This window comes from Ptiloglossa arizonensis, chromosome 10, assembly GCF_051014685.1.
Source record: "Ptiloglossa arizonensis isolate GNS036 chromosome 10, iyPtiAriz1_principal, whole genome shotgun sequence".
In the NCBI taxonomy this organism is placed as follows: Eukaryota; Metazoa; Arthropoda; class Insecta; order Hymenoptera; family Colletidae; genus Ptiloglossa; species Ptiloglossa arizonensis.
In genome coordinates this window covers 4,649,412-4,672,993 of record NC_135057.1, presented here as the reverse complement: position 1 = coordinate 4,672,993, position 23,582 = coordinate 4,649,412, and the positions used below count along the sequence as shown (strand labels likewise).

The 23,582-nt window shown below is 27.1% G+C and overlaps 4 protein-coding genes across 11 annotated transcripts; 2 read left to right on the top strand and 2 right to left on the bottom strand.

The window, feature by feature from the left end:
• Nucleotides 1-518: 518 nt before the first annotated feature.
• LOC143152062 (putative oligoribonuclease) lies at nt 519-3,160 on the bottom strand. Of its 3 annotated transcripts, none has more exons than XM_076321730.1 (6): nt 2,888-3,160; nt 2,452-2,519; nt 2,120-2,281; nt 1,814-2,031; nt 1,561-1,741; nt 519-1,457 (listed from the first exon to the last, which is right to left on the bottom strand). In XM_076321730.1, the coding sequence occupies exons 1-5, from the start codon at nt 3,015-3,017 to the stop codon at nt 1,624-1,626; spliced, it is 696 nt and encodes a 231-aa protein (XP_076177845.1). In that variant the 5' UTR covers nt 3,018-3,160; the 3' UTR covers nt 519-1,457; nt 1,561-1,623. The 3 variants fall into 3 exon arrangements, with proteins under 3 accessions (XP_076177845.1, XP_076177846.1, XP_076177847.1); XM_076321731.1 differs by having other exon boundaries at nt 519-1,433; XM_076321732.1 differs by lacking the exon at nt 2,452-2,519 and having other exon boundaries at nt 2,888-3,090.
• A 2,011-nt stretch (nt 3,161-5,171) lies between these two features.
• Phax (phosphorylated adaptor for RNA export) lies at nt 5,172-7,561 on the top strand. 2 transcript variants are annotated; one of them, XM_076321582.1, is made up of 4 exons: nt 5,172-5,369; nt 5,627-6,242; nt 6,328-6,603; nt 6,675-7,561. In XM_076321582.1, exons 1-4 carry the CDS (start codon nt 5,319-5,321, stop codon nt 6,938-6,940), a joined length of 1,209 nt encoding a protein of 402 aa, XP_076177697.1. In that variant the 5' UTR covers nt 5,172-5,318; the 3' UTR covers nt 6,941-7,561. The 2 variants fall into 2 exon arrangements, with proteins under 2 accessions (XP_076177697.1, XP_076177698.1); XM_076321583.1 differs by having other exon boundaries at nt 5,189-5,274.
• Nucleotides 7,562-7,887: 326 nt separating this feature from the next.
• On the bottom strand, nt 7,888-15,991 carry Mute (gon-4 like protein muscle wasted). 5 transcript variants are annotated; one of them, XR_012993490.1, is made up of 15 exons: nt 15,527-15,991; nt 15,152-15,445; nt 14,786-15,057; nt 14,533-14,708; nt 14,267-14,466; nt 13,867-14,184; nt 13,618-13,810; nt 13,434-13,559; nt 12,472-13,125; nt 12,248-12,404; nt 11,627-12,179; nt 11,267-11,495; nt 10,143-10,880; nt 9,954-10,076; nt 7,888-8,168 (listed from the first exon to the last, which is right to left on the bottom strand). XR_012993490.1 is itself a non-coding variant. In XM_076321725.1 (14 exons), exons 1-14 carry the CDS (start codon nt 15,712-15,714, stop codon nt 10,026-10,028), a joined length of 4,149 nt encoding a protein of 1,382 aa, XP_076177840.1. In that variant the 5' UTR covers nt 15,715-15,991; the 3' UTR covers nt 9,859-10,025. The 5 variants fall into 5 exon arrangements, 3 of the variants coding, with proteins under 3 accessions (XP_076177840.1, XP_076177842.1, XP_076177843.1); XR_012993491.1 differs by lacking the exon at nt 7,888-8,168 and adding an exon at nt 9,782-9,844; XM_076321725.1 differs by lacking the exon at nt 7,888-8,168 and having other exon boundaries at nt 9,859-10,076.
• Nucleotides 15,992-17,933: 1,942 nt separating this feature from the next.
• Nucleotides 17,934-21,554, top strand: LOC143152336 (allergen Tha p 1). Its single transcript, XM_076322331.1, has 2 exons — nt 17,934-18,096; nt 21,218-21,554. Exons 1-2 carry the CDS (start codon nt 17,934-17,936, stop codon nt 21,388-21,390), a joined length of 336 nt encoding a protein of 111 aa, XP_076178446.1. The 3' UTR covers nt 21,391-21,554.
• The last annotated feature ends 2,028 nt before the right edge of the window (nt 21,555-23,582 follow it).

Genomic DNA, 23,582 nt, shown 5'->3' with positions numbered 1-23,582 from the left:
AGTGATAGAAAAACAATCTTTTCATTATCATTTTTTTATATGATTTCAAGATCATCGGTAGCCAGGAACGCTGCATCAGATTCCCTAAATCCTTGACTGAAAAGAGTGGGAGAAGTCAGTACAGTGGAGTCTGTCCTACTCCTTCACGTATCATGCGTTAAAGGTGGATCGAATGGTAGATACCGCGATCGAGCAGGTGCAGCTTCTCATAACAAACTGTATTAATTGAAGTTAACACATTAAGCGCCACGCCAGTTTTCTATACTTAAGAGTGTCTCCAATATTCGTTTGAACCGTAGTGTAAAAAATTGAAATATTCAACAATTTGTTGATGTACTTGTTATTTTATAGTATTACTAACGAGAGTAATGCTATTTAAGTTTACAAATATTAAAGTTCATGTCTTGTAAGTACTTTAGAGAACTGTAACTTTGGAGCGCTAGTGTAGCGTTTAACTTGTTAATTATTTGTAATATGGTTTAAATGCATAAAAAACACAATAAAAGACTAAATAAAGTATTCACCCTCTTTATTGTAGTATTCTATTTTTTTTCTTATAAACGATATGTAATAATAATTATTACTTACAAAAATATATAAAAAAGTGTATTATTTATAAATAATATTTATAAATTTTTACATTTATAAAAAGAAATGTAGTACACTATTATTGATCACTATCGCTTTAAAGCATGATTCAGTTTCATTTTGTATCATAATATTGTTTGAATGTACTGGTATACATTCCTTTTTATACAAGTTTATATTGAAATGCAGGAGACAGTCACCATTTATTACATAGTCATAAGACTGAATCAGTATTTTTAAAATCTAATTTAATTCTACATAGTGCAGAAACTGTATCAAGTTTTAACCTATTTCGGTCTCCTTTTTAGATTTGTCACAGAAAACAGCTGTTCAATATTGGCATTAGAATGTAGGAAAAATAAACACAGTAATCTCAAATCTTTTTGTTCTCCTACGGTCCACGATATTACTAATTTTAATCCAAAAATCGATAATATTAAAATTGATTAATTCTTCTTTCATTTTCTCATCATACATTGTTAAAAATCCAGATAAAACCATTCATCATAACTCAATCATTACTCAATTTTTATCCAAATTTTTGAATAATATTTTCCAATTGATTTTGGTACTTTTCTATTGATAATGCAATAGAAGGCTATAAAAATTATAATGCCATATAAAATGGATTGTTAAATGGCAATCTTTGGTATATAGGATAGATATTTGCGATAATTTGAACCAACATTTTTTTGAACAATGTATATTTCTTTGGGAGGAAGACCAAGGTTTCCAAATCTTGGAACTAAGTTTTCCTTATTAAAAGAATCTACTTTATGTCAATTCCCCTTTTGTAGAATCTCCAGTCTCAGAAAATTACAGTCTAAATCTTGAGAAGCAGTTTTCTAACAAAACAGGAATTAAAATATCTAAAGTTTGAAAAATTAAATTATTTGTGGTTATTATTTATAATACATAGCTTAAAAATTGCAAATAAGATTTTGTCAAGAGATTGTATAAAGTATTCAGTACCTTTTAAAAAGCGTTGTTATTGTCTTGGTATGTCCATCTTGTATATATATTTATTTATTATCTTCATGCATTAAATAGATATTTTTTATAATATTTTAATTCCTGTATGCTTTCCTTTATATCTGATAATGCTCTATGATGATGTTCTTTTTTGAATGCTGGAACATTTAAATTCCAACACCTACAATTAATAAAACTATTAATATATTATTTCATAGAATGCATAAAGAACATTTATATATATAATACTTACGTAATCAATTGTTTGATAGTAGAAGGATCAATCACTCTATGATGCAAATAGTTATGAACTGCTGGCATATGTATACATAAAAACATGCGATCTAGATAGACAGAATTTCCTGCAAGTGGAGACATTTCTTCTGTATGTACTTTTAAATATTTCAATAAGATTTGTTCAGCATCTTGTATAGTAATTTTACTCGAACGCGATTCATTTGTTAATCCTGTCTATATATAAAGAGAATTCATAAAATTCTATATGTTGTTATCAACTATTATTTATACTTCATTTACTTAAATTAAAAAATGTATTTACTGCTTCATGACATTCCATAGACCAATCATTCATATTTGCTAATATCTCATCTGATTGATGTATAACTATATTTAAATCTTTGCTTATAACTTCTAAATCTGTATTTGTAATTAAACATGCTACTTCCAAAATATGAGATTTCTGTATATCAAGTCCAGTCATCTGAAATTATAGGTTGTACAATAGGTTTTATTGAACAACAAAACTTACTGAGCAACTTAGAACTATACTGTTCAATAAGTTTTATCTTATTGAATAACCTACTATATAACAAAACATTAATATTGAAAATATGGAAAGATTTTGAATTTAAATTATTAATACTTACGTACCTCCATATCTATCCAAACAATATACTTTCTAAAATTATTTGTTATTATATTTGATGTGAATAAATTAGCTGTAAACAAAATTTTTAATTCAGATATTTTACAGGGTTTAATAAGACTGTTTATCTACATATTATGTCAAAAAAATGTAGTAACATCTATAAATTTTTAAAATTATATCTCTTATTATATTAAAGAAAAAAAATTTTTCTAAAATTCTATTAAAGATTGTGATATCCAGAATAGTATATCAAAAATTAAACATTTAATTTCTTTGTAACCTATTCAAGATACAACAACATTTTTTTAAAGAAAAGTTAATTGACATCATAGGGATAATGAGAGATAGTTTTTTTTTTTTTAAGTCATTTGTTTTTAAAGTATGATAAAAATGATTTTTTAAATACTAATATAATTATAAAATATTGGTTTAAATTACCATTTCCAGAATAATGAAATAAGCATAACCGAAAAATATCTTTTGACCATCTAAAGCCATGTGTGAAAAACATTATTTTGTAAGAAATATGATACGGGGTACGTAAATTTAATGTAAACAAGTTTATCATTCGACCAAAATTTCACTGGTTTGCTATATTAACAAAAGATTTTAAAAAGAGCATTTCAACTTTCCAACGCCATATTGAAGTTTCTATACTATAATGTACTAAACACGAGGCGTGTTATTGTTTGTAAGTGCGGCCAGTGAAGATTGAAAAATATCAATAGTTTTTAATTATTAATAGTTTTGACTATCGATATTTCATTTTTTTACTATCAATAGTTCTCGAATTTCATTTATTTTAAACAAGTGTCATGTATGCATAGATTACTACCCATGCTTATATACACATGTTATAATTATTGTGTAATATCACAAAATAAATCTAAAAAATATATACTATATGTTATTATATTATTTAAATTATTTCAAGTATTAAAATTTTATAAGTATCAAGTGTTTTTTGAATAGTTGTAAGACTATAATAAAACCCTTAAAGAAATATTTATTTGAATCATTAGTAATGAAAAGTTGACAACTAGAATGCTACGATTCGAAAATGCAGTTATAAGAGCACATAGCGGATACATTAATAAGAAGAAGATATAACTTTTTTTTTATTATTGTTGGTAAATTATTTGATAAATTATTGATCAAATGCCTTCTCTAATACTGTACAAACCAGCACACATGAAATTTAATTAAATTTATTAAAGATTTCAGATTTCAGAAGATTAAAATTTTTTTTAGATGTAGTAAGAGTAATGTGTTTACGTATTTTTGAGCGGCAGTATACATATGTATATAAATAATACTTTTACTCATTGTCAGTGGCAATTTTTTCAATTTTCAGTGCAACTGGTCATATAAGTTCGAATCGAAGGTCAAGCTTGTGTTAATATGTTTGTACTTTTAAATAAGAATCAATGATTATTTGAAACAAATATTTTTTCAAGTAAAATTTTTGTAAATAAATTTTTTTCTGTATAATTTATAAAATTATTTAAACTTATTCGAATAAATTTTAATTTTTGTTTTAAATCTTGAGTAAATACAGCTTATAGTGGTCTGGTAATTATATAGATTTGTGTATACACTGTCGATAATAGTCGAAAATTTATCAGTAACTATCGATATTTCTACACCTCTAGTGACTAGATCGCACATAATACCTATTAGTGAATCGTGAAATATTCCTTATCACTAGACATTGTAGAAGAACTGCGGTTCGTAAGTTTGGCACTTCGGATATCTTTTTTTATCATTTTCAAAAGATTTGAAGTTCCATTTACAAGCATAACCTAGAATCCAATGTTACTAAAAAAATAAAAACAGTTCATCTGATTAATTATTCGTTTCCTTTTTTAAGAACACTGACATTGCGAGTATTGTTATGTTGTATATTTCCATATCTTTAAATATATTTTTAGTTTTATTACTTTATTTGATATATTTATATATTTTTTTCTTATTATGATAACGTACATAGAATTGTAAAATGATCCATTACTATTTATGTACATAATTACATATATAAATAGTAACTTGTATAAATTCTATAGTATTTGTATGCTTTGAAAGTAGCTTTTTAACTCATGAAATATAATACTATACTTCGTACGGTGGGAACATAAAAGGTGCAAATAAAACCACGTGATTGAGGCAGACCCTTATTGGTTTGTGGTGAGTCGGGCTAAGAATCTAATTGATGTAGATTGGACGCATAGTGGATTGAAATACCGTTTTGAAGATCAGTATACGTTTATTCTAACACCTACCCTCTTTTAACTATTTTGTCCCTGAAATAGTATGCTTCTATTTATACATCGTAACTTATATAAATTCTGTTATAGTGTACTTATTTGAGATACAGTCCCCTTCACTTTCGGTCCTGCTTGAAATCACGTCATTTTATTATGCATTTTCACGTTTTTGCTGGACTCACTATAGATAAAAATTCAACAATTATGTTTTACAATGTATACAATACAATACATACTTTTAATTATATATGTTACAAGACAAAAAATTAATTGAAATTAAATAAGTGAAATTAAGCAGTAAATAAACTATAGATGTACATACAAATATGAGATTTTAACCTCACACCAATCAGAATCGAGAACTAGTTGCGCTCTTCTATCTAAGGCCCTCTACCTTTAGTAAAGGGAAATCAGGTTAATCCATAGAAAGAACTTAATTGCAAGCATAGAACACACCAAGAGTGGTAGCGACAATGATGGAACTGTGGAAAAAACTAACGTTAAGATAGGAGTAGTCGAAAGAACTTGTTCAGAGTTATTCGGTGACTGTAATTCCATTCGGTAATTATTCATTGAAGAAATTATCATTTTTAAAAAAGAAGAATATGGAAGCAGAACCCTTAGAACTTGAAGAAGGCGAAGTTATCGATGATGAGGTTGGATATTTGATAATCTCATTATTTGACAGGAGTCTAACCTATTTAAATTTAAAAAATTATATTAGCATGTTAAAGTTTGCATTTGAAATAAAATTATTTTAATATAAATTACATTAATGTAGTTATAAAATTTGTCTATCTTCTGTGAGTGCTATGATAGAATCATTAAAAATATTTCATGAAGAATAGCTGAAAAATCTGTTTATTTTATAACACACTGTACGCATTAATTATTTTAATATATTTCTATTTAGGCAAGTGACATTGAAGCATATAATGTTTTGGAAAGGCCACATCCAGTTTCAAATAAAGAGGAACATGTGAAAATGGGTTATAGCGATGAATCTGATGATTCTGTAGATTCTGAAAGTGATTCAGACTCTGATTCTGAACATATTAGAAGTAAAAGGCCTAAATTAAAACTAAAACGATCAAGAAATTCTACCAAAAATTGGGGAGGCAAAAGTGATAAGTACAAAATATGGTGTACACAGTTACAAGAGGATTCTTTAACAGAAGATTTAGTATTGTGTGGTGTAACAAAAAAACGATATCAGGAACGTAATGTTGAAAATTATAACATTCCATATCATTATTCTGTAAATGGTAAATGGAATATGGAAAATCATAACAATAATAGTTCAGAGGATGAAAAAGATGGTGAAAGAAGATTAACAAATAAAAGAACAAATTCTGACAGAAGTAATGTTAAATTAAGATTAGGAAAGAGATGTAATTCAATGGATATAGATAATCAAAAAGGAACTGTACGAAAAATAGCAGATTTAAATACAACAATTGAATCGACTGATGCAGATGTGGCTACTGATATAACATCAAAGCTTGATGAGATAAAGGATCTTCTTATAAGTAAGAAATATATTTCTATTTTATCTTAAGATCTATACATCTACATAGTATGTATAGTTACTTAAATAACTTCTGTATTTTATAGGGAGAATTGTAGATATAATTGGCAAGGAAAAAGCTATTGATTTCTTTCAAGAAACAAAAAAAATTGAAGAAAGAGGTGGTATGTTGATAATGAATGGATCAAGAAGAAGAACCGCAGGGGGTGTTTATTTATGGTTAGTAAAAAATGATAAACATATCCCCCAAGAAAAAATAAGAGAAATTTTTTACTATGATAAAAAAGAAAATGCTGAACAAAAAAAGTCTGATGCTACTGCAAGGAGGCAAAAAGCACAAGAACTAATTAAATGCCTAGAAAGTTAGTATTTTTTTGCTTTACAAGTACTGCTCAAAAATCAATATGTAATATAAATATTTTTCATAATTTAGATGGTTCAGAAAAAGATCTTCCTGCCTTATTAACAAAGGCAGAACTTTCTACACGGGAAATAGCTGAAGAAGCGAGATTAAGACGTGGAGAAGGTATGGATAGAATGCCTATGGATTCTGATCGCACAGTGACTAATCCACCACCTAGTCCTGTAACAGATGATCCAGATCATTCAGAACATTCACTCGTACAAAGGCATGTTCAAAATTATGAAGAAGACTTTCTTGATATAGGAGTAGATATAGACAGTATGGAAGTACTTTAAAATATTTTTATTTTATATCTTTGTAACATGTATTGTGCAGATAATTGGTACAAAGAAAAGTTTTAATCTTTGCAAGAATACCCATGTACATATATATGATGTTACAAAATTATATATACATATAGTGCGCAACACACGGATGCGTGCGCGTGCGCGAATACAATTTACATAGTTTGTACGTTTGCTTATCACACACACATTGGATGTGATCAAATAATGATTAATCCAAAACTACAGCAACGACGTTCCATATTGTGATAATGTAATTTATCAAGTGTACATACTATGGTAACGTACTTTGTCATTTTTTCAGATTTTGGAAAACAAGAACTATTTGTGTACTCTTTTCTTATGTTTCATTTAACATCTTTATATTTATTATTAAGATCCCTTAAGATCACCTCCAAGATAAATGTAAAAAAAATGTAAGAGACGTAACAAGTATGAAATTTCATAAAAACTGTGGTAACATAATACATGAATACTTGTTTGAAGACGTTTTTATGAAATTTTCATTGTTGAAGATTGTTTATGTACATAAAAGTCACTACGAAAATAAATATTAGACTATTTGTACTTTGTATAATGTATTAAATGAATTATCTCATGTACAAAAGAGTATTTGTATGTTGTATGTGTAATTTGTTTCCTTCAGTCACTTATCAATATGATACATAAGTATTAAGAATATGAATTGGAAATGTAATATTTTACAGGAAAAGAATTAAAAATGTTTCATATATTAAACTTAATCAAACTTATAAATATATAATAATATATATATTATTTTATATATATATATGATATATTAAACTTAATTAACTAAATTAAGTTAATTATATATTAACTTAAATCAAACTTAATTAGAGGGTATGAATATTTAAATATATTAGAAAAGTGAAACAAATAATTCTGAAATTATTTGAATGTTATATGTACTTCAAATTTTAAAAACCTCATTTTAATTAATTTTATTATGGGTAATGAAATAATTATAAAATATCAATAATCTTTTAATGAATTCTTAATTTCCAATATTATTTTTAAAGAAGTTTATTCAACATTCTAACATCAAATATTTTCGTTTAAAGTCATTTTGTATAGTAAAATCACAAACTGAACAAAACATGAATATTTTTACCGTTTTAAATAATACTGTCTAACAGAAATTTTGTTGGACAATATTTCTTAGTGGATACCTGTACAATTTCTTATTCCAAGCACGAATCTGGAATAAGAATTACTTTTCTACAATCACTTTTAATTTTTAACGTGCTTGAGTTTTGAAAAAACGCATTATTTGGGTAAAGAATGTGTTCCGTAAAAACTGTAAAGTCTGTTTTTAAAAAATCTAGAAATTTAATCTTCAAAGATAAAGCAGAATTTCTTAAACATTACCAATGTATAGTTTTATTAAATTTTGTTATGTTCAATGACTGTAAAATTTTTTACGCACTATTTTTATATTTTTATATAACTTCAGTTATATTTTACTATAACTCACATACTTTATATAACTTAATTTCACATCAAGAAAATATCAATTTGATACATACGCATAATGCTTCGTCGCCATGTAACCATTGCTCATTTGTTTTGGCTCTTAACTCGTCAGTAATCTATGAGTAGCTACGTATAACCGTATTGGTACTACAATGGCAAATAATCATATTTGTTTTCTATATATATAATGTTTTGCAGATACTGTACCTTGAATGGATCTATTAGTGCATACTTACTTAGTTTTAGATTAATATTTTAATAAAAAAAAATTCGTACTGCAAAATAATACTTTACTTTCTAGTTAAACAAAATTTTTGTAAAAAGTTTATGCACCGACTCTTTATTAAATTTTGATGGCCATTTACAATCATTGAGTATAATAAAATATAATGGAAATGTACATTGATATATTGAGGAAACTTACCTCTATCTTTCAAAACTAAGTTGGACTATCTATGTAATATCTTATTTTTACAAGAACTCTGTGTTTTTAAAAGTTTGAGAGTATTAGACCAATTCTGTTTTCGAATTCGTCTTTGAAACAAAAAGTTTTACAAAATTATCAACTGAATATTGCAGAGTATGAAAACATTTTTTATTTTATGCAAGTAAAGTATCATTTAAACCATTTACAAGTGCTAAATTATCTATTTAATTATCTAATAATGTATATACTCTAAAATACATAATAATATAATGCAGAATGTAGAATAAATATTGAATTAATAATTGAGCATTAAATATTGAATTATTTTTTTTAACTAACATTTAACACATTATATAAGATAATTCAACAAATTAATAAAGTAAATGCTCTTGTAAATAAATTTATTGATTGCATACTTTATAAAATATATTATTTTTCGTATTTATAAAAATTTGCAATTCTTTTTGATTCAATTATAAAATAAAAAGTACAACTTTTAAGTAGTATATGTAATAGTTTTATAATACATATTTTGTAAGTATAATATTTTTAAACTGCAAAACATAAACATATTAAATTGAAAATCTTATTGACTACAACAATCAGTTTAATTCAGTCACTTTTGTTTTCAATGACATAGTATTAGATAACTAATTTCCAGGACTCAAATCAGTTCTATTTGTTTTTTTTTTGCTCAATTGAAACCACTTTTGAATATAACAATTAACTAGTACATCAAATCTTATGAATGATATTTTATGTAATATGAAATTTGATGCTTTAATAATATTTGAAACAATTGGGAATATTAAAAAATATTGACTTGAAATAAAAAATTAACTCTAAATACTATAAACAAGGTTTCATAATGTAATTTTATTTTTTGTTTCTATTTATTACTCTAAAGTATTCTTAATATTTGCTTTATCTTCAATTTCCCACAATTAAAAATTATATTAAAATTATCTGTAAAACTGTTAGAAAAAAATCTGTTGTAATTCTGTACAGGAATAAGTCAATAGTTCATTGCAGTACGAAGCAAATATATGTTAATATATTTTGTGCAAAATGTGATTTACTTACTTATATTCATTCAGTGAAATTTCACAAATTGGTTTATTCAATAAAATTAAATTTTCTGTGAGTAAAGTATAGTTACATCATTTTTTCTAACAATGACAAAAGTGTTTCGCATCTTTCTCTAACCTATGATAAAACGTTAATTAGGTACATGGTATTGAAAATTAACAAAAATAATATGAAATGACTTACTTGATTAACTGTACGATCTCCTAAAATTTTACTGACCATGGCAAGAGAATTCTCAGAATATTCCTTTTTAATAGTTTGCAACAGAATCATGTCTTCTTGTCGTGTCCATGGTTTAATATTCACATCAGTATTTAAATTAACAGTACTTTTAATCTTATCAGATGGATCAGTTTTGTTTGTACTGCAATTTGACATTTCAGTTTCTATATCTGATAATGTATTTTCAGTTATTTCTGTTATAGAATTTTTAGAATCTGTAGATAAAGATTCGTTCAATTTCACATAGTCAACATGCGAATCTGTATATTCTAATTTTATTTCTTGTTTATCTGTTTTCTTTTCTCTTTTATTTTTGCACTGTGTCATACGCATTTTTTTTGTATTTACATCTACATGATCTATACTTCCTAATCTTTTTAAACCTCTCTTCTGATCTCCAGTTTTTGATGGAGACTTTATATTTTTTTTAGATTTTACAATTACCTTTCCTCCTTCTTCATTATCTTTCATGGGTGAATTTTTTGACATACAAGATTTTTGATATTGTTCATCAGAATTAGATTCATTCTTTGAAGGTTTTCTCCGTTGCTTGGATGTAATAGATGGAAATGATTTATCAGTTGTTTTCAAAGATACACGAGCAATGTTTTCTAACTTTTCATCATCCGCTCCAGGAAATATAATTTTAGCAGGTCTTAAACCTTCAGATGTTTGAAGATATATTCTTCCATTGAGAAACTGTTTTATTAATTTGTTACTTTAAATAATCAACTTTTCGTGTTATAAATATACCAAATAGTCTCAAATTTATAATATGTAGTAAGGTATGACATACAAAAATGTATGGTTCACCATTGTTCTTTTAAATTACCTCTTTTCATTTTAACCATATGGATATAATTCTGACAATAGATTTGTACACGCTCCCTAATTTTTATTTTTATATCTCACACAGTTTGATTGTAAAACATTCATAACAAAAATTAATTTTGAATCATTATACAAGATATACCTGATAGATGTATTCATTAATTATAGTTTTCATTAAAATTTTATTTTACTTATATTATGTACTTGAGACTATCTAAAATAATATTGAAAAATAAATAAATAAAAGTATTTACCCTTGTACCGCAAGAAACACAGTGTTCGGAAATATTTTTAAAAGTAGAATCATCATTATTATGACAATTACATCTACAATTTTCACCCCCATAAGGGTCTTCCTGGGATGCTAACATTGGCAATTCGATATTTTCATATAATTCCGGTGCATCTTCGGTATAAATTTTATTTTTGTCATATGGTCCCACTGGACACATTAAGTTTTCAAACATATACGATGCAAACAAGCTGTAAAATAACGAAATATATATTTAAAAATAAATATACCTCTTACAATTAATATCGTTTCTTATATACAGTAATATTTAAATTTTCTTTATTTAATGTAAAATAACAAATGCCGCAATTACAAACATTACCTTTCTGGTGGTTTAGCAGTGGGTAATATTTGTAGAAATAAATCCATGACTAAAGGATGTCCTTTAAGAATAGGACCCATAGTTGTATGAACATGTTCTAACGTTGTTTGAGGATCAGACGAAAGTTGTGTGATAGCTTGCATCATTTTTGCTATTCGAGAAGGTTGTTTAGCAAAATATATTTGAGCAACATTAATAAATTCGCTCATCTTTTGAAGCATTATGTATTCCATTGTCTTATCCATCATTGCAGCTTGATGTGGCTTTAAAAATAGTAAAAAGGCTGTACAAAGTTCAGGATATTCATGTAACTTTTCACACACATCTTGGTATAAATTGATAGCTATTGCATCTTTATCCTTTGTTGTTTGTTCCATAATTTTTCCATTTTGTAAAAGTCCTGATGCATTAGAAGATAAATCATTCTCTGTTTGATTAATATTATCTAATTTTTCATAATAATCTAAATATAATTTTATCACAGATCGAAATGTTTCTGGACTATTAGATTCTAATGTTAAATGTAACTTCTGAAGATATGATGCTGCAAATTCTGTATAACATAACAAAAATTAATTACTACTCAACTTGAAGTTGCTATTATTATCAAAGAAAACATACTTGATCCTCTTTCTTCTTCAGTCAGTGGATTTTCAGACTCTAAAAGTCTCTTAATATTTTCTAGCTCTCTAGCTTCTTTAGCTTTTTTCCTACTAAGAGAATCTTTTTTTATGGTCGTACTGGCTAACATTAATTCTGCTATTTCATCTTCATTATCCTACAACAATAAAAACTATTGAAAATATTAATTTTATTGTATTAGAATATATGAAAATTGTACTTACTGTTTTTGACAAAGTTGATATTTTTTCCAAATTTTTATCCAAATCATTTTTTTCTCTAGATTTTAAAGTATTGCAATTAGATGATAATCCTTTTGGTCCTAAAACTTGAGCCATCAACTTCATATTTTGTGCACTTTTGGTTTTTGCTAACCTGGGAGTAGTTTTTCGTAATTGTGGCAATTCTTGTACCATTTCAGGAGATTTTTTAGAAAACTTAGATTGTTTGGATGTAAATGAATTTGTAAGTATATCATTCTGAACTTCTACTTTTAACTCATTACTATTTGTCTTTTCTTTTACTTCTTCTTGTGTAGTTACAATTTTTAAACAGGTATTGCAATGCGGTGTATGCTCTTTACTTGCATCTGAATTATGTGATATGATATTTGTTTTGTTGTTTGATACTTTAATCAAATCCTCAGAGTTAATGTTTTCATTTAAGGGTGAAGCGTCTCTTAATATATTTTTATTCAAATTTTTCGGATTCGTGTTTGCTGGTAAAATCTTTGGTAATACGTTTACAACTGGATTACGTAAGAAATGAGCATTTGAAATAGTTGTATAATTTTTATTTGTAAAACAGTCCTTTCTCATAAGATCATTATACGAGTTCAATATATGCTTTCGTTTTAATAAATCAATTTTCTGTTCTGTCTGTACAAATAAATATAAATTATTATAGAACTAGATGAATATATTAAACTATAAGAACTTCTTTATTTGTTAGCACTATTTCATTTTTATGGTGTAAGAATTATTCCTTATACAGTAAGACTCTGGTTAACAGTCAGAGTATGTTCCTAGAAATTAAAACACTAAATAAAATAGCATTTAATGAGGTAGCATTAAACAGGGTCTTATTGTACTTGTAATAAATTAATTAAAGGAGTAAGTATAATGTAAAAAAGAAAAAAAGAAAATAAACAATAAACTTTTTCTAATATTTCACATTAAATACTTACATTATTAAGGTAAGACTGCCACTCTAAAGATAAAAAGTTTATTGGTTGATCTTTTGGTGCTTTAAGATCATATTCAGCTGTTATGTAATGTATTGTTCTAGGAGCACAACCCTTTTCGAAATAATGCTGCAACAAAATATATTTACTTAAGTTTTGTAATTTAAACAGTCAGCACACTACATACTTTTATTGGATTTATGTCTTTTGCAGTTCGACGCTTTTGAATATGATGAAGTAATCCCTGAGGTTCTCTACATGGTACTAAATATTGAATGATCAATTGTACTGCATCCATTAGTTGCAACTTTTTACTTTTAAATTTTCTTGGCTTGGACGCAACAAATGGCAGAAATTGTTCAAGACCCAATGCAATTAAGCTAAAAAACAACTTTAATGAAATATTACACAATTTTTATAAATAATGTATACTTACGATTCCTCTGATTTTAGATATGGAGAGCGTATAAATTTATTTAATTCACTTTTAAAAGGTATCTCAGGTAAAAGTTGTGGATACATTAAAGCTTTACTTTCCATAAATAATTTTTTTAGATCTGGATGAAATTTAGGGATATATTTCCACCTATTTGTAAAATATATTTTTTTTATTGCATCTTCATCTGCAATGGTTTTTTTAAAATCTTCACAAAATTTATTATCCAATAATTTAGTTTCCCAATCAGACACTAATTTTAATGCATCTGATAAATTTGCTGCATTAAATGCAGAATTGGGACCATTGCTTAAATACCTGACATAAATAGTATACGAGATTCTACAGTTACCATACATTGCTCATTTATAATTTACAAAGTTCTCAAGTGCAAACTTACTTTATGCTATTTAAATTTTGTTTACATGCTTTTGATTGAAAATGTAAATCTGGATGCATGTATGTCATAGTACAATGTTGTACCATTAATTGAACATGTTGACGAAGTTGAACTGCCAATAACTGTTGCTGAGTAGTGTTCACTAAATTGTGAATTTCAGGTTCTTTGTAAATGGGTAGTAAATCTATCATGGAACAACTCTAAAACACAAAATTAGATTTCTGGTCAAAACTGGATAAAATGTAAAAATAACATTTTTTTCTCACCGTAGTATTATTCTCAATCAATGAATTTGAATTTTCTGGAGATTTTCTTTTCTTTGAAATTTCCTGCTCTTGCTTTGAAAATCTATCAGTAAACTCAAACAATTCTGCAATTAAATTATTTAACTCTTTGCGAGTAACTTTAACAGCTTTATCAGCTCGTAATTCTTCTTTATCCACTATAAATATTTTGTTTCTATTATTTCAATAGTTTTATACATACAAAGAAGACTATAATTTGGTGCAGTTTGCATACATAAATCTGTTTCTTCATCTTCCAAAATATTATATTCTGGATCTGCTTCTGGATCATCTTCCATTACAGGTTCTTGATTTAATGGTTGAGTAAATTCCTTTAAAAAATTATCCCAATCTTCATCAACTTCACAATCCCAATCATACATATCGGTTGTGATATCCGGTGGTATAAACGCTTGTTCAATTTGTTCCAAAGGTGTTTCACTCAAACAAAGCTTTGAACGTGTTCTTTGACCAATATTCTCCTCTTCTGTAAGAACATGAGGAATACTGAAAAATAATACTTACATTCAATTAGAACTCTATAATTGTAATTTATATGAATGATTTGTAAATTGTATAAATGTAGTTATTTTTAAATTACCCAGGAATTTTAAAAATTCCTTCTGAATCATATTGAACAGCCAGTAATTTAGCTTGTTCAACTGAAGATGAATTGTAATTATTTGCTGATGTTATAGGTTGATAATCAATATTGTTACTAGTCAAATTTTTAGCTTCTCTTTCATCGTCGCTTTGTTTATCTTGTTCTGGATTATATTCTTCATCGGAAGAGTCTTCTGGTAATTCTTCTTCAATTAATACTTGCACTTCTGATGTAGTTTTTTTCAACGGTGTAATTGGCCATGGTATATTAACTTGAGCTGCTGCTAATTCTCTACACGAAAATGTTCTCATTTAAGGAAATTATTCCACTTGTTTGTAAGACTTATATAAAATATATTTTGTAGCATCGTACTTAGCCTTTGCTCTTGTTAATTTGGGTTCAAAAGGTATACTATCTTTTGTGTCATGAAGACGATTTTTCACCATTGCCATTACGTGTTCATTTGTAATAACATGCTTCAAGATATTTTTTACATTTGTAGCTGTTAAGTTAGTTTTAGCTGCTTTAGCATCAAGTTGTCTTTCAATTTCTTCTTCCATTTCAATAATGACAATTAGTGACTGTTAATGTAATGACCGAAAAACATTTTTTAATGGTGTAGCGGTATCTTACAAACTCGCCATCAGAGGGCCCATCGATCTCCATCGAATTGCATCAAATTTTGCGACATAGTATTAATGTAAGATTTTCTATAAACGTTAAATATGTGCGCGTCCGCCACAGTACCATTAGAAGAATAAAGACAGAAGCACACGTTGTTACAACAAAAGAACAAGTACGCGCGCGACACTTAGAGGAAATCTTGCTTAAAGTATAACACAGCTTGGTTTTACGCACATGCGTAATGGGTATGCAAACATGGTCATCAACGGCGAAACAGTGACATGATTTGGTTTTAGCGAGTTTAGAGAGACAAGCTGATCAAATAAATTTATTTTTACATGTATTCTCTACAGTTTCTGCTAAGTAAAATTTTTGTTTTAAGTTATGTAAAATTGTCTGTTCAAACAATTATCTCAACATCCTTTCTTACCTATCCTTTTATATATGTAAATTATTTAATATTTCTTAATTGTATTTGCAAGTACATATGTATATACCTTATTTCATTCTATATTACGCTGTTTATTAATTTTTCAAAAATATTCAAATAATTTTTATTAGCAGTCAAATAGAGAACTACATCTCTGTTGAATTCACTTTATTGGACTAGTATACTAATACCGTTTTCGGCAAACATGCACTGAAAATATAGCCTGTTTATTAAAAACATTGTCCCAGCGTGGTTTATACACACAGAGGTTTATTGGAGATTTTCCCACAAGTTGGGTCGATCATACTTGTCGCTGATCTATTTTATAAAAAAGACAGTCGATCAAATCTGTAGGTGAATAACCAGTATATCTCAATTGTCAGTCGTTACATATCCTTTCTTTTTCCTTTTCCGTTTTTCTCTCTTTCAAGATCCCTCTTCTTATCAACAACACTTTTATATTTAATCGGAAATTCATATTATAAACTTCATAATTATTAATTTCAAAGATATCAATTTTTGAATAAGAGGAACTATTACCGTTAACATTATTAAAATCAAAATTACATGAAAACGATAAGTTGTACGTTTGTGTGCACTTGTCCAAGGAAATATAAGAAGGAGATGGAAATTTGTCCTTCTTCGTCAGTATTTTACACTAAAGACTATTTCTTACCAAAAATAATTTTATAATTATTATTTCACTTTAAACAACAGAAAAGCGATTGATTAACATAATATTTACTAACAATTGACAGATTTAACATTCTTTATAGTTCACACTATACTTGATTAACAAACTTTAAATATTGAGTCTACTAAAAATGTAGGAATATATTCAAAAATATAAAAAATTCATCGTACAGATTTTTTATTTTTTATATATATGAAATTTATACTTCGTGAAAAAGAGTTTACTTAATTTGTATACGTATTTCAATATTTCAAAGAAATCACCATTAATATTTTAAAACCATTTAATATCCCTTTCCGATTGGAGTTTTGTTGTTAAATATCCGTTTTGAAAAAATTATCCATTCTATAATACGTTGAAAAGAATTTAAGAAAATGATTTTAGCTTCCAGTTATTCAGAATTTTAATACGTGCAATAATATAATAAAATTACTATTAAAAATGAATTAAATTTAATCTAGTTTTACTCAATTCCATATTACATGTAGTTTTACGTGATATTGATATTATTTTCCTTATAATTGCTTTCACTTTGCGAACTACAAGCGCTTTCACTCAAATTAAACGTTCTTCCTATTTTTATCTGACCTCTTAAGTTCTATGTATAATATAGCATTTCATTAACATTTCATAATAAGAATACTCATATTCACAGAATAACACATTCTAATCGTATCCACTTTAATTTACCGAGACATGGCAATATGGAACTAAATAGTTGCCAAGAATGTCATTTGTGGAAATGTACATTAATGGAGAGAAAATTGATTTTAACATAGTCTTTCGATAATTGCTTTCCATGAACGATTAAGAAAGTCAAATTTACGAAAATATAATGTAATGCCTATTTAGACAAAACGATAACCCTTAGAGAGGGGAGGAAATATAAACATGAGTTCCGAAACACGAAATAACCAGTTTTACCTCGATCATAGATTCGTATATAAGACTAAATTGAACGACTCATTCAAAGAATATACACGATTTAATAGTTAGTTGACTTTCAATTAATTTTCCATTCGAAATTAAACATGAAGGTGCCAATTATTCTTATTTTAAGTATTCTTGTATTGGCAAATTTTGTTAAAGCGCAAGACATTTCTAATCTCTTGAGGGACAAACGCTTTGTAGAAAAACAAATCGCATGTATTTTGAATCGAGGCCGTTGTGATTTCATAGGGAAAAAAATTAAAGGTGAGTTTTAAAATATAACACATTACGCATTGATTACAATTTGTTTATTTTTTTTAATTCAATGAAACGAAACAAGCGAAATTCTAATATCCCTGGCATGATCAATAGTTTCATATGTTTAATACTTGTTTAATACTTATTATAAATATATTGATATATTTATTAACACATTTTAATCAAAACTACAATGTAAAGTACAGGGTAAGTCATTTAACTTATTCACACAAATTTACTTATAAACTATATGCTACATAAAAGAATGTTTCAAATGAAAGTTGTTTGATATAAATGGGAGTATACAGTACAATAATTATTAAACTAATTACAATTAGTTTTTTGCTAGTTCATCTTTTTATCAAAATATGAAAACCATTCTGAGTTTTTTAATCGTTATGTGCAACATTTGGTCATGACATTCAAAAGTCTATTGAATACGGAATAAAAAATTATTAAGATATATCGGCTAAAAAATTAGTAATTACTGAGATATTCTCCAGTGGAACATATTGGAACTTTTTTGATGAATCTTACTTCTAGTTCTCGAAGTTTGTGAATATTTTTTATACAGTATATAGTTTACAAGTAAATTTGGACGAAAGAGTTAAATGATACACTCTGTATATAACATTTTCGATTCTTAGCGCGAATGTTCTTTAGTCAAACGCATTTTACTTATTGAGCTAAATATAATGAAGTATTTAATTCTTGATGTTTAAGCTTTAAATATTAATGTGATTAAGAAAGTTTCTAATAAGTGTGAAGTTTAAACGTTATCAACATAACTTATATGTTATATATATTATATCTATTATATTTTACAAAAATTGCTATAGACTGAATTTTGATTTTCTCTAGAAAAAGTTCGAATCAAGTTACAGTAATATTATGTTAAAAGTATGAGCGAGAAAAAAATTATTAGCAAAAATCATTTAACTTAAATTCATTAATATTCTTGTGATACACGCATAAATTGTAATATTTTCTTGATGAAAAAAGCTTTAAAATGTTAAGGTAATTCGGGATGGTTAATAGAGGTTCAAATAATTTATTGTAAAAAATAAGGAACCAAATATTTAGTAAAAAATTAAAATTAGCGGTCGATAAAGGAACTAAAATCATTAACGAGAAGAGCACTTAAAAGGGGAGAATACCATGTAATAGGTTGCTCAATAAGTTTTGTCGAACGACAAAATAATTGGTTTCTTCAACAAAACCTGGAATGCCTTCTATTTCGAAATTTTTCGACAAAAGTTTGCACAATTTATTATGTTCCTTCTGAATCTATTAAAAACATGCATATACAGAGAATGATCACTTAAAATCGTAAATTTTAATAATTACAACATGTTTGCTTATAAATTACTTTTTTCATATACTTAAGGATAAAATAGGTACAAAGTTACATTTTTTAAAAGTAAATTAAACGTTTTCGAAAGTAACACACCAAAATCGTCAATCACTTGAAATCGTACAGTTAGTAAAAGAGTTAGTATCCTTGATTTCTTTGTGCTTAAAAGTTGGCTATGCTTTATTTTCTGCTCGACTTAAATATTTTACATCGTTATAAGCATTGTTATAATGTTATTGAGACAAAAATATTAAAATGAGCCAAACTGGTACCGAGGAATGTGAATTTGTTCTTCATTATTATAGAAATCATAAATGTTAAAATGAAATTACAAAAGTCATCAATAGAAAAATGTAATCGCATATCAAATAAAATAAAAACAAGAGTAAATAAAAAATTAAATATACAAAATGAACGTTGGGTAGTGAAAATTGTAGAAAAATAATCCTTTTATTAATGTATCAAAACTGAATATTGAAGTATTTAAATAAAAGAATAAGTGATTCAACCATCGGAAGATTATTAAGACGAAGCAATCATCTAGGACGTACAGTCTGCAGCAAACCGCATATTAATAAGTAAAATTAAAACAAGCAAATCGAATTTACCAAGTTAAATTTTAACAAACACTGTAACTTTTAGAAATACGTTATATTTAGCGACGAATGGAAATTTAATGTATTCACATCAAACAGTTAAGTTACAGTATGGAAAAAAACAAATGATAAATAGAATATGAGAAATCTCCGATCGAGTATCAAATTTGAAGAACCACAAATGGTTAGGGGGTGCATTTCTGCTAATAGCATCGGAAATTTAATATTTATAGACTACAAAATTGATAAGTGGAGTTACTTGAACATGTTAAAGAATAATTTGGAAAAAAAATTAGATTACACAACATTGTAAGAAACAATTATTAAAAAATGTACTACAAATAGAATGCAAAAATATCTTAAAAGAATTATGTAAAAATTTAGTTCAATCGATGCCTCGTCGTTTACAAACTATTGAATATTTAATTGTGGTTATTTTACACAGTATTAAATTCCTTTTTCTTATTTAAAATTGCTTGTAATTAGATACGTATGTACGATTTTAAGTGATTTTGGCATGTTATTTCTGAAAACGTCTAATTTACCTTCTAAAAATGAAACTTTCAGTTTACAAACTTTATATGAATATTAAATAAAACAGGTTAAAGTGTCTATGTATAAATTATTTTAACTTTAAGTACAGAACAAAAGTTTTATAATAAAATCAATTTATAAACACAAATCTTGCAAGTATTAAGATGTATGATTTTAAGTGACACTCACTGTACGTTCCATTAGAAAAATAATAACTTCCATCGTATCAAATTCTTTTTAAGGTATCACAACAGAGATATTTTAGACTTCATTTTTAGGTACATATAAATCTCGTTGTGTACTGACAGAAACTCGGTAAATATAATGGATGTATATTTCAAATGTCTCTTTTTACATAAACATTTGCATTAAAGGTCGAGACATCTAACGTCTTTGTGTATAACGCATAATAAACGAGAAAGAAACAAAAAAAAATACACTGTCGAGAACAATTCTCGTGTGTTTTGCTGTTTCATATTTCGTTTAATCGACACAACAGTCGTACGTATCGATGTGTATCTAAATGGCGTTATGATTCAACAATATTTTTCAAGCAAGAAATCTGTTACACAGAACTGACGTTGCTGAAACTTGATTTAGTTTTAAAAATCTTTATATACATTGACATAATCCATTTTTACAGGATTGTTGCCGGAAGCATTACATAACAATTGTCGTGGCTGTACATTCCGAGAAAGGGAACATGCTCGGACGTTAATCGAATTTATGAAACGAAATTATCCCCGTGAGTGGCATTCGATTGTGAGACAGTACGAAAAAATGTATGCATTACAATTGAAAAGTACAATGCAATAACAATAATCTATGAAGCCAACCACATTGAGCCGATTTATTCGAAGGATTAGTTTTTTACCTTAACAGTGATATATTCGTTTTATATTAATTTTTCTAAAATTGTTAAAACATAGATACTTATGCCCAATGCAGTCCATAAGACGTTTAAAACTCTGTCGGGTGCTTTTTTGGAAATTTACTATCCGTGTATAAATCTGTAGGAGATTAAATTATTATTAGTATTAAATGACATAATGTACTGTTTTAATAAATTATACAAAGTGTGATGTACAAAGTAAAACTATTTAATCAATTATATTCGCCTATTAGTGCTCATCGATGATTGATACATTTTTAAAATGGTTTGTCATCTATAAGTATAATCTTTATACCAGTTGTAGTTTTTTATATGGTACGAAGGTTAAGGGATAAAATAGAAAGTTTTGATTCTACAGCTGGTTTTATAATGGAATAATAAAGTGGTTGAAGGCGTGATACGGTACGCATTCTAATTAGTATGATGATTCTAATGTCGAAACGAGCATACGTAATATATGTAAGCAAGGTATTCCGTAATTCATGGATCAATAGCTAATAGGAGACGAAGTATGGCAATCGGAAAATTCTTTATGACATGCAGTGTGTTCAAGAATAGTTTTAGGGTTGTTAATGATAAAAACTGCGTAATTGCATTCGTCGTATCGAAAGTTAAATGAACGATTTAATATCTTCGAACTCAATTCCTATAGTTACGTAATAAGTGAGCGAATGAAAAAGATAATTTTATTATTATATTCTTAACTATAACGGTTTATAATAATATAAGTCTTTAAAGTGTTCGAAGACTGTCTAAAAATAATATGTACTGTTTTATTATTATGAACAAAAATAATGTTCGAAATCGACTTACTATATGTATTTCTTCAGATCGTAATTACCCGTAATGGAAACAAGATTAGATTTAAACTGTAGGTACATAAATATAAGAAAACATTTGTAAAGAATACAGTATGTTACTTGCCAATCATTACTCAATATGTAGTAAATGTTTGAATATTTATCACTTTCTTAAAAGTACAGACCCGGAAACATTAATTGTTTAATTTCTTTCTGTACATACTATCTTGCAAATACAGATTGGAAGATCACCAAATACTGTTTTAACACCGCATTGTCACGGATGATAATCCTTGACAAGATATGCAAGGTAAATTCGTGATGATCCTTGCCTGAACACGACGATCTCTTCGTTATTCTTGATAGCATGCTATTCGTGTTATACTATTTGTATATGCAAGACTGTCACTGGTGATCAACAAAATGCAAGGTGGTTCGGCATTAGATTGTTTCATAGTTTTAACAGGACACGTAGAGGCTGTCCTATAATGCGCACTGCAGCAAGATAGAAAACGATTCCTGACCCAAAGATAGGTCGATTTTTGAACATTCTTTTGTATAAAAGTTTTCATTTTCGAATTAATTGATCGTGAGTATATTGAAAATTCGTATATATTTAACTAAAACTCGGATGCTACATAGAAGTTCTAATTTATAATTTAAGAGACATTGAAGAGTTTCAAATCCAAACTACAGTAACAACAATTCGAGTGTCTCTGATTTGTCTAAATAAAAGAACTGAAAATATTCCGTTACAATTTGTTAAATAACAATAATCTATAACTTTATGCGTTCTGCATAGAAACATTATTAGAGAGATGTGATCGAATTGAAAGTTACAAATTTATCCGTTAGGTGCTCAGAAGACTATCGTACTTTCACAATCTTTTATCTTGAAAAAGAAATCCCGTACAAAAACAGCTTACTACACATTTTCCAACTATTCTGTATATTTCTAAAAATTCTTTTCCAATGATATTCTCAAATGGCACATTGCACATTGCATGTACTATTACGATGCTTCTCGTCATTTTCGAATTAATCTTCTACGCGCGTGCAGTTTCTGCAATATTTGCGCGTGCGAATATGCGCCCCGTGGATTTAAAACGAATTAATAAATGTTTTAAAAGCAATAAATTTTGCTTTACAAGCGGAAACGGACTCAGAGTTTTCCAGGTCATGGATAAAATCGATCGAATGTCAGCGATATTTTGACAAGAAGCAAAGTAAGTTTAATGCGATTTAATTTTCTCAATATTATGACAAAATAAGATGTAATACACTAGTCAATACGTATTAAAACTAATTTACTTGTT

Excerpts from the sequence above, each read along its gene's own strand:
- LOC143152062 (XM_076321730.1), bottom strand. The coding sequence starts at position 3,017 with ATGATAAACTTGTTTACATTAAATTTACGTACCCCGTATCATATTTCT. Across the intron at positions 2,282-2,451 it reads TTGTTTGGATAGATATGGAG|ATGACTGGACTTGATATACA; the intron begins GTACGTAAGTAT and ends CTATAATTTCAG. Across the intron at positions 2,032-2,119 it reads CTATGGAATGTCATGAAGCA|ACAGGATTAACAAATGAATC; the intron begins GTAAATACATTT and ends CTTTATATATAG.
- Phax (XM_076321582.1), top strand. The coding sequence starts at position 5,319 with ATGGAAGCAGAACCCTTAGAACTTGAAGAAGGCGAAGTTATCGATGAT. Across the intron at positions 6,243-6,327 it reads GATAAAGGATCTTCTTATAA|GGAGAATTGTAGATATAATT; the intron begins GTAAGAAATATA and ends TGTATTTTATAG. Across the intron at positions 6,604-6,674 it reads ACTAATTAAATGCCTAGAAA|ATGGTTCAGAAAAAGATCTT; the intron begins GTTAGTATTTTT and ends TTCATAATTTAG.
- Mute (XM_076321725.1), bottom strand. The coding sequence starts at position 15,714 with ATGGAAGAAGAAATTGAAAGACAACTTGATGCTAAAGCAGCTAAAACT. Across the intron at positions 14,467-14,532 it reads TGATTGAGAATAATACTACG|AGTTGTTCCATGATAGATTT; the intron begins GTGAGAAAAAAA and ends TTTGTGTTTTAG. Across the intron at positions 12,405-12,471 it reads TATCAACTTTGTCAAAAACA|GATAATGAAGATGAAATAGC; the intron begins GTAAGTACAATT and ends TTATTGTTGTAG.
- LOC143152336 (XM_076322331.1), top strand. The coding sequence starts at position 17,934 with ATGAAGGTGCCAATTATTCTTATTTTAAGTATTCTTGTATTGGCAAAT. Across the intron at positions 18,097-21,217 it reads CATAGGGAAAAAAATTAAAG|GATTGTTGCCGGAAGCATTA; the intron begins GTGAGTTTTAAA and ends CCATTTTTACAG.